We start from the raw sequence: 10091 nt of genomic DNA on the forward strand, positions 1-10091 counted from the left end.
GTTCCACAACTAGTCCCAACAAAGCTGCAGTGAGCATCTTGGCTCACGCTTCCTCATGCACATCCTTGAATTCACATCCTTGTGGAATGTGGCCTCCCTGAAAAGTGGGTCTTCAGGGGGCACAATGATAGTGGCCTAGGCTGTACCAGGGCTTCTCCAAGTGAGCAAGTCCTGGGTGGCAGGTGTATAGGGGATCACTACTAACCTCCTTCCCCCTCAGGAGGTAAGGAAGGCTCTATGGAGGCTGGGTCTCTGATCCCTCACCTTGAAGTCCACATGGGAGGAATTCCTCCACAGGGAAGAGAATGGCCTTCCATGCAGGTATAATATTTTTTTTTTTTTATAGACAAGGAGGAGGTGCAACTGGTTAAAATCTTAAGTTCACATAGTTGGTCAGCAGGTTGTGCAGGGAACACAATCAAAACCCATGTTACTCAGCCACAGCCGCTGCTAGTTCTCTTCTACCACTTAGCTTTGATGGCCTGGAAATCCAGGGCTCCAGGGCTCGGTTGAAGGAGCTGTCTACACACAGGTGAGCTTGGGCTTTATCCAAAGTTCAGGTTTTTTTCCTTCAATGTTTATCTTTATTTTCGAGACAGAGAAAGACAGAGCACCAGCAGGGAGGAGCAGAGAGAGAGAGGAAGACACAGAATCTGAAGCAGGCTCCAGGCTCTGAGCTGCCAGCGCAGACAGAGCCTACTGCGGGGCTCAAACTGTCAACCGCGAGATTATGACCTGAGCTGAAGTTGGATGCTCACCCAACTGAGCCACCCAGGTGCCCCCCAAAATTCAGGTTTTAAGTGCAGAGCATAATGGCAAAGAACAGCTAACTCAATCAGACTGGGGGGAGGAATAGAAAAGGACTGGGAAAGGTGGGGTAGTCCAAAGTTGGGGATGAGGTGGTGATAATACTGTTGCACCAACCTCTTCGGGACCATCTCTTGGGCTGGTACCTTTTATTGGGTTAGGAGTGGGCATGGGGGGTTGCCTAGAGCCCAGCCTGACCATCTCAGGACTCAGCTACCATAGCCTCTGAGATCCTGACTCCACTCTCCTTTTTCTCTCTGCCTCCTTCTCTCTCTCCAAGCAAGCATGGGGCCAAGGGTGTTGTAGGAAAATGGAACCAGAATCCAGATGGACCAGTTCTACAGCTTGCTCTCCAGCTCTCCTGCTGGGCTTCTCAGTTATGCCTGAGGCAATATGAGTTGGGTTCACACTTGCTACTGAGAGTGCCTACCAGGGCAGAATTTTCCCTAAAAAGTCATAGCTAGTGAGAGGTAAACCAATGATTCAAACATATATCTTCCTGGCCCCAGAATCTGAGGTCCTGATCAGCCTTTGAGGGGTAGCTCCTCTCATTGTTGATAATAACAAGAGCATCAATTATGAGCCAGCCACATCCCAAGTTCTTTATCTGCTTTGACTTCTTTATCGGACCTCATCCTTTATCAGCCGCCTGAGGTCAGTACTTTCTAAGGCAATTTTACAAAGAGGGAAATGGATGCACAGAGAGGTTGGGTAGCTACTTGTCAAAAAAAACACAGTAAGTGCCAGTGAGAGGACCTGAACTCTGGCACACTGGTTTCAGCATCCATGCTCTTAACCACTTTATGGCATGGTCTTCATCAGAACCCACTTGCCCAGAGCCCATCCAATCTGTCCTACCTCTGGGGAGGAGAGGATCCCCATTTCTTCCCCTCCCCTCCCCTCCTCTCCTCTCCTTTCCTTTCTTCTTTTAATTCCAGTTAGTTAACATACAGTGTGCTATGGCACCTGATGGACAACCTTGAATGCCTGGCTAGAGGGCTAAATTTTGCCCCTGTGGTCCTGGGCTGGAGATGTGGCACGTGTAGTTCCACTCTTAATACTATGCTCCTGGCAAACATTAAGAATCAGTTAGAGGGGCATCTGGATGGTTCAGTCTATAGAGCAGGTGACTCTTAATCTCTGGGTTGTGAGTTAGAGCCCCAGGTTGGGCGATGTGATTGCTTAAAAATAAAATCCTAAAAAACAAAAAATTTTTAAAAAGAGTCAAGTAGAATTACTTGTAATAAGCAAAAAGTAGAAACAACTGAAATGTCCATCAATTGATATATGGGTAAACAAAACGTGGTATAACCATAGAATGGAGTAGTATTTGACCATAGAAATGAAGTACTGGGGGCACCTGGGTGGCTCAGTTGGTTAAGCGTCTGACTTTGGCTCAGGTCATGATCTCATGGTTCGTGGGTTCGAGCCCCACGTCAGGCTCTGTGCTGACAGCTCAGAGCCTGGAGCCTGCTTCAGATTCTCTGTCTCCCTCTCCCTCTGACCCTCTCCTGCTCATTCTCTGTTGCTCTCTGTCTCTCAAAATAAATAAACATAAAAAAAAAAATGAAGTACTAATACCACATCATGGATAAGCCTTGAAAACATTATGCTAAGTGAAAGAGACCAAATTGTTTACATGAAATGTTCAGAATAAGAAAATCCAAAGATTCAGGCAGTAAATTAGTGGTTGCCTAGGGCTGAGGGTGCAGCTTGAGGTGAAATGGGGAGCGACTGCTAACATGGGGTTTATTCTGGGAATAATGAAAATGTTTTAAAATTGACTGTGGTGGGGCGTTTGGGTGACTCGGTTGAGCATCCAACTTCGGCTCAAATCATAATCTCACAGTGAGTTTGAGCCCTGCAGTGGGATCTCTGCTGTCAGTGAGGAGCCTGCTTCAGATCCTCTGTCCCCCCCTCTCTCTGCCCCTCCTTTGCTTGCGCTCTTTCTCTCTCTCAAACAAAAACATTAAAATAATAAAAATAAATAAAATTGTGGTGATGGCGTGCACCCTGCACGCATCACGATAATGGTTTATACTTTAAATGGGTGAACCATGTGGCATGTCGGTTATATCTCACTAAAGCTTTTACCAAAAAAAGTTGATTTGGGAGCAGATGCCTACTTTCCAATCCCTACAGCCACAGGCAGTGGGTATGAGCTACAGGTGCTTGCTGCCCTGCCTGCGGGAGAGAGGGGAGGACCGTGGTCATGAGCCAGTCCTGACTTCAGTGACTTCACTCTGAGGGGGTTCCATGGTGGGGGGTGGGGGGGCTGGGAGGGAAGGCTGAGAGAGGAAGGCTCACCCGGGGGCTGTCTTTTCTCCTGCTCTTGCACCATCCCCAGCCACCTGGAGGCACAGAAATGTTGGAGGTGTGCAGGGTTTATGGATCACTGACAAGAGAAGAGGCTAGGAATGGAGAATGGCCCAGGGTGAGGTCACCTGGCAAGCAGGAGGGGCTTCCCAGGTCAGGAAGCTGGAGTCTCATCTTCCTAATTGGCGGCAAATGTGAGGATGGGAAATCTGATTTTGCAGTGGGTCCCTGGCCCAGGGTGGGTATTCCTGCACAGGACAGAGTGTGATTGCCCACAGATGCCTTGGCCTGTCCCAGGAGGACACGTGCTTCGATTTGACACTTCCTGTCCCCCTCCCCCTTGCAACCACCACTGGGGGAAGACAGATGGGCCCTGGGAGCAGACATCTAGACAATGTCTAAGTCTCTCCCTTATGGCTAGACAGAGCCTCTACCTCCCTGGACACCATGTCCCAGGACCCTCTTGGGAATCACTGTAGGAAACAAAGCCATATTTGCTAGAAATTACCCATCACCACCCCGTGCTATATAGGGTTTTTTTGTTTGCTTGTTTGTTTTTGACAAATGTTTTCTGAACCTGGCTCTTCTAGACCCCTTTGAGGCAGAGCCCGGTGCTAGGTCCTGAGAGGGGACACAAAGAAGAAATGGGTCCTGTCCCTTGGGGAACCTGTGGGCTGAAAGGAATACAGACTATTGTCCTCCGTCTATGGGACAAACTCATTACATTTGCGAAGCCCTTGGCCTGGGGTGAGGTAGAGCCTCACCGCAGGGAGGCTGGACAGAAGGGATGACTTGGGGAGTTCCAGGCTGAGGGGGCAGCTCAGGCCTTCGTGACTATCTAGCGGACCAGCCTGAGACTAAATGTAAGGTTGGTGGGCCACCTCCCACTCTAGTATTGGGTGTGAGATGCATCGTAGAGGATGCCAACTGGGGATGACATTGGGACAGACCTCCTGGGGAGGCTGACTCTGAGTGGAAATGGGACAGGGGCCTGGAGCAGTGGGCAGTGTTGTTGGCAAAGAGGGCACAGCTCCCAAACTTGCATGTGTGCATGTATCTTTTGGGGGACAGTTGTACTAGAGTCATTGCAGAGCAAGAAGACTTGACCCTGACCCCACTCACAAAAATGCCCTGGGAGCACAGGACTTGACAGTAAACATGCACTTTTGTACTCACTGTCACATGTGTCCCCATGCGGGCATTGCAGGGCATGTAATCCCCATCCTAACGATGTGGCCATTGAGGCCCAGGAAGACAAAGCAACTTACTCAAAGTCACACAGCTAGGAAATGAAGCCAGGTCTCCTGGCAGTACAGTCCAAGTGTGAGAAAGGTACACAGTAGGAATTGTGGAGTCTGGGCAGAACTGCTATAAAGGCCCTGATGTGAACCCCTGCTTGACCAAGAGGCTACTGGGGCAATAGCTGGACTGTGAAACTAGGTTGCACAGAAGCCCATTTCTCCTTCCTTTTCCCAAGGCTGAGTGTGCAACCAGCAGCATTCATCAAGGCTGCCACTTTCCGAGGTGCCCCACCCAAGCCCCCAAGAGTCCTATGGGCCAACTGGAGCCAAGAGCCACACCAGGCCTCACAGCCTCGTGGCCGTTCTGGGACTAGTGTTTGCCTCATGGCCTCGGGACCCCTCCAGCACTTTAGCTAATCACTTCTCCCAGCTATGCTTTCTCCACCCCCTGGTCCCCAGAATGGGCCACCTCAGCCTGGTGTCTCAACCAGAGCACTGGACAGGAAGTCATTTGGGGTCAATTCAGAGGAAACTTTCTGGAGGAAACAAAGAGGAGGAGGTTGCTGTGTCAGGCTGGAGGTCAGGGAAGTCTTCACAAGGTGGAAGGGTGTGCCAAGAAGAGGGGTCGGGTACAGAGATAGAGAAGGAGGCTCAGAGGGGTCTGAGAAGTTGGAGCATATATGGCTTCCTGGTGCTGGGGGTGTGCAGGGCTGTGGGTGAGGAGCATGGGGAGGTGTGTGGCCTCCTGAAGGCAGGGGTGTGAAATGGCCAAATTGGTGGTTTGAAGGAGCCTCTGGAACAATTGGTGTGGACAGAAGACTGTGGTAGGGGGAGAGCCAGGAACCTAGAGAAAGTGGAGTCTGGAGATTATGATCACACTTCAGAGGAGAGAAGATGATAGTAGCAACCAGGACAGGGGTGGGGTGGGGGATCAGAAGGGAGTGTCCCCAGGAAGAAGGAGCAGGTGGGGCACTCCCTAAGCTTTCACTCAGGGTTCATGCAGTGGCACCGAGCAAAACAGCAGACCAGGTGGCCCAATGGGGACAACCAGGGGTATTCATGGGAGTCTTGAATTCAGAGATACAGACCAGGTCTGTCTGTGATAACTGGTGCCCTGAGGGGGGATGTCCCCAGGGAGGTGTGAGGACTGGGAAGAGAACAACAGATACAACTCTGCAAGCCCCCATGTTAAAAGGAGCATCTTGGGAGGAGACTGAGAAGGAGTACCAGGGAGGTGGGAGGGTAACCAGGGTGGCATCAGGGGACAATGGAGCAGGGGTCATCAGTGCCTGCATAGGTAAAGCTAAGGCTTGAGAGTGACCACCACATTCAGTGAGGGCTGGTCAACCTGCAGTGGCCTTGAGTATGAGAGAGTGAAGAAGTGGGTCAGTGAAGAAATGACCTTTCCTCAGGCTCAGGTGGTGAGGAGCCAGGGCCACGGGCCACATCTGGTGGTGGCTGGGGCCATTATTAGACTGAGAAATGCAGTGGAAAAGAACCCAGGAAAGGGAGACAGACAGAGCTGAGCTCCTGAACTAGTTGAGGGCTGGGTCCAGAGAACAGGATGTTGTGGCCTTGAAGGTCTCCTTTAGGACTGACTGGGTGGGCCACCTCACACTGGTTAGAGTGGCTAAAATTAACAAGTCAGGAAACAACAGATGTTGGCGAGGATGTGGAGAAAGGGGAACCCTCTTGCACTGTTGGTGGGAATGCAAACTGGTGCAGCCACTCTGGAAAACAGTGTGGAGGTTCCTCAAAAAATTAAAGATTGAATTGCCCTACTAGCCAGCAATAGCACTACTAGGAATTTATGCTGATTCGAAGGGACACATGTACCCCAATGTTTATAGCAGTGCTATCAATAATAGCCAAATTATGGAAAGAGCCCAAATGTCCATCAAATGATGAATGGATAAAGAAGATGTGGTATGTACACACACACACACACACACACACACACACACAGGAATACTATTGGGCAATGAAAAAGAATGAAATCTTGCCCTTTGCAACAACATGGATGGAACTGGAGGGTATTATGCTAAGTGAAATAAGTCAGTCAGAGGAAGACAGATATCATGTTTTCACTCATGTGGAAGTTGAGAAACTTAACAGAAGACCATGGGGGACTGGAAAGGACTGACTGGGTGGGTCAGGCTCTAGATAAGGGGTGGTTACTATTATTCATTCATCAAACATTCGCTGAGTGCCTACTGGGTGCTAGACAGTGCCTAGAGCTGGAGATTTAGTGGTGAATACACTAAATATGGGGAGGCCGTCTGGGGAGAAGGATGTAGGTGCGTCTTCCTTTCTCTTCTGGAGGACTCAATTATCTTGAGCAACCCTGGCAATGATACGCCTCTGTGGGTCCCCCAGGAGAGGCCAAGACATTGACAGGGAGATGAAGAAACTATTTCTTCAGTTGCACATAAGGTAGACTTTGCCTACTGCCCAGCAAGCCCTGTGAAGCAACAGCAGTAGGGGTGAGGCAAGCCTCAGCCCACATCCGGGCAGGTGGCCATGATGGGCGGGTCAGGAAGGCTCCTGGTTGGGTCTTTGCATCCGGCCCAGGCTGGGCATAAAGGAGGGACCTGCAGGTTGGGAGGAGGCCTATCGGGGACCATGGAGACCCAGAGGGACAGCCTCTCCCTGGGAGGATGGTCACTGTTGCTACTGCTGTTGGGCCTTGTTATCACTCCGGCGGCCCCCCAGGCCCTTAGCTACAAGGAGGCTGTGCTCCGTGCTGTGGACGGCTTCAACCAGCGGTCCTCAGAGAAGAATCTCTACCGTCTCCTTCATCTGGACTCACAGCCCAACGGAGTGAGTCAAAGAGGGGATGGAGGGGAGGGAGGCTCTGCTCCAGCCAGGCTTGACCATACTATCCCATCCATTCTTCACGTTTTGTTCATGTCAGGAAGGCTACTGCATCTCTGCCCCATTAAGTGTGGTCCCACCTCTTTCAGGAAAACCTCCCAGAGCTGTGTACCCCACTGACACGAGTGCTTCTTGCCTTAGAATCTCTACTTCTTGCCTTAGAATCTCTATTGTGTTGGGGCTCTTGGGTGGCTCAGTTGATTAAGTGTCGGACTTCAGCTCAGGTCATGATCTCACAGTTCATGGGTTCAAGCCCCAAGTTGGGCTCTGTGCTGACAGCTCGGAGCCTGGAGCCTGGATTCTGTGTCTCCCTCTCTCTCTGTCTCTCCCTCACTCACGCTCTGTCTCTTTGTCTCTCAAAATAAACATTAAAAAAAAAACACAACAATCTCTACTGTATGAGGAGGTGCCCCCCACCCACACTCCCTCCCATTCAGGTTTCTGAAAGTTCCAGGGACAAGAGTGGGATTACTGGCCCTGGGGTGTGACTTCCCAGCTCAGGGAATGGCTCTGCTCAGCCTTAGGATTCCAATGGCAATGTCTTTGTTCCCAGGAGGCCCCTACTTTCCCTTGGCCCCCTAAGGGGAAGATGCTACTTGTTAGAGCTTGCCTGAGGTCCTCTTCTGCTCTCTCAGCTTGGTGAGGGCAGGATGGGCTCTGTCCTCCTCACCTCTGTACCTTAGCACAGAGCTGGTGCCAGACACATAGCAGGGGCTGTTGTAAGGCTACCCTCTTAGCTGTGTGGCTTGGGATGGGGGCAGGGAGACAGATTAGAGAAGGCAAGCATGAGCCTGAGTCTGGTCTTCCTGTTTCCTTCCCTGACCAGGATGGGGATCCAAACACCCCGAAGCCCGTGAGCTTCACCGTGAAGGAGACTGTGTGTCCCAAGACAACACAGCAGCCACTGGACCAGTGTGATTTCAAGGACAATGGGGTGAGGTTGGGGGCGCTAGCAGATGTTCCCCAAGGAGCTGAACAAAAGACCTCCTGGGAATATTTCCAGCCACTGGGGTGTGGCCGGGAGGTTACGGCACAGGGGTTCCAATTTGACCTGGAGCCTCCTCTTCTCAGCTGGTGAAACAGTGTGAAGGGACAATCATCCCGGACCAGGACAGGGGCTACTTCGACATCAACTGTGATACGGTGAGTGGCCCCTTCTAGGTTACAGGGTTTGATCGGGTGGTGGTACATAGAACATCCTATGGGCCAATTAACCACTGTCCCATCCGGGGCAGAGAAAGCCCCTCCTAGCCTGGGGCTTCTCCCTCAACCTGGGCCTCATCTCCAGGACCAGCTCTGTAATCCCTTAGAACAGGCTCTCAAAGTGTGGTCGTGAGAACTAGGGAACTGGTTACAAATGCAACTTCTCAGGTCCCACTCAGACCTGCAGAATCAGATTCTGGGCTGGGACCCAGGAATTTGTAGTTTAACAAATGCTCCAGGGGATTCTGACTCTTGATGAAGCTTGAGAGCCACTTAGAGTAATAAGCTTTCAGCTGTGAGACCCTGGGAAGCCCCTTGCCATCTCTAGGCCTCAGTTTCCTTATCTGTTTGTGGGTGCAGCAACTCAATCAAACACATACTCCAAAGGTTACAGCCAGAGGATGAACTGGGATGGCCCAAGAAGAGGGGTGTCTAGGAAGGGAAAGGGTCTTGTCTTGACCCTGGGTCCAGCCCCCATAAACTGCTTCCTTCTGATGCACAGACCCTGCAAGTCAGGAAATTGGGCCGGCTGGGTGAGCTCATCAAGAGAGGCGGGCAGAAGATTGCTCAGAAGATTGAGAGAATTGGCCAGAGAATCCATGACTTTTTTGAGAATCTTCGCCCCAGGGAAGAGGCTTAAGGATCTTCTTTGCCCTGGATCAGGCTTCTGGACCCTGAAAAATAAATTTATGTGAAAGCAACTTCCTCAAGTTGTGCCTCCTCCTACATACCGTGACTGAATCCTTATTTCTGGGAGGACGTGAATGTGTATGTGGTGTGTGTGTGTGTGTGTGTGTGTGTGTGTGTCCATGCAAAACACAAAGGTAGAGGCAGCTATTCCACCCAGAAGGGCAGGGGGTGAGGTAGCAGGGCCAGGAAGTCCAGGACAAGTGTCTCCATTCTCAGGGTCCTTCCCCTATGTCTGTCACATGCTTCCCACTAGCCTCATTGGACACCCAGTAGTTACTTAAGGAGATATACCCTGTGTGCAGTGGTAGTGTGCATGTGCAGAGCTCTTCCTGCTCCTATGGCGGTGAGAGCTGAGGGAGGTGAACAGCCACTTTGTTAAACACAGAGGTGCAGTTCAGTCTCATGGCTCTAAGGTCAGCCTGCCCATACAATTCCCACCAAGTTCCAATTCCCATTCAACATCTTGACTCTGGAAAAGCTCAACACTTCTGGCATCTTCTCTAACATGGGAGAACATCACTGTTTCTTTAGCTGGGCAGCAGATTTAGCGATCAAATGGTACCAACGTGTAGTACCACTAAAACTAAGAATCTTGCTCAGCTGGCTGAAGAGATCTGGCTAGGAGAGACATGTAGGGTGACACACAGATCACATCTCTGTTGCATTGGGTGTTTCAGACACTGTCCGTGTCTTGCCCACTTGCCATTCCGTAGCTGACTAAGAGGCACCTGCGACTCTTTGCTTAGGACAGCCTGTTAGTACTTGGGAGTCGGCATTCCCGAGAGCAGCCTCAAACAATGATTGGTGGGAGTTGGTGGAAATATGTTTTGGGGCCATTGCTCTGATATGTGGTGTCACCCTCCTGATCACGTGAGGTCGTGGCATTGTTCACCTGTGGTCACCGCTCCCAGTCACATCTAAGAGTTCGAGACGGGGGAGGGGGGTGGCGGCGGGGGTGGG

At 51.0% G+C, this 10091-nt stretch overlaps 1 protein-coding gene across 1 annotated transcript; it reads left to right on the top strand.

Annotated features, from left to right (window-relative positions):
• The first annotated feature begins 6938 nt into the window (after window positions 1-6938).
• CAMP (cathelicidin antimicrobial peptide) lies at window positions 6939-9142 on the top strand. Its single transcript, XM_077777115.1, has 4 exons — window positions 6939-7184; window positions 8065-8172; window positions 8310-8381; window positions 8944-9142. The coding sequence occupies exons 1-4, from the start codon at window positions 6987-6989 to the stop codon at window positions 9079-9081; spliced, it is 516 nt and encodes a 171-aa protein (XP_077633241.1). The 5' UTR covers window positions 6939-6986; the 3' UTR covers window positions 9082-9142.
• The last annotated feature ends 949 nt before the right edge of the window (window positions 9143-10091 follow it).

Source organism: Crocuta crocuta, unplaced genomic scaffold, assembly GCF_008692635.1.
Source record: "Crocuta crocuta isolate KB4526 unplaced genomic scaffold, BGI_CrCroc_1.0 scaffold77, whole genome shotgun sequence".
In the NCBI taxonomy this organism is placed as follows: domain Eukaryota; kingdom Metazoa; phylum Chordata; class Mammalia; order Carnivora; family Hyaenidae; genus Crocuta; species Crocuta crocuta.

Excerpts from the sequence above, each read along its gene's own strand:
- CAMP (XM_077777115.1), top strand. The coding sequence starts at position 6,987 with ATGGAGACCCAGAGGGACAGCCTCTCCCTGGGAGGATGGTCACTGTTG. Across the intron at positions 8,173-8,309 it reads GTGATTTCAAGGACAATGGG|CTGGTGAAACAGTGTGAAGG; the intron begins GTGAGGTTGGGG and ends TCCTCTTCTCAG. Across the intron at positions 8,382-8,943 it reads TCGACATCAACTGTGATACG|ACCCTGCAAGTCAGGAAATT; the intron begins GTGAGTGGCCCC and ends TCTGATGCACAG.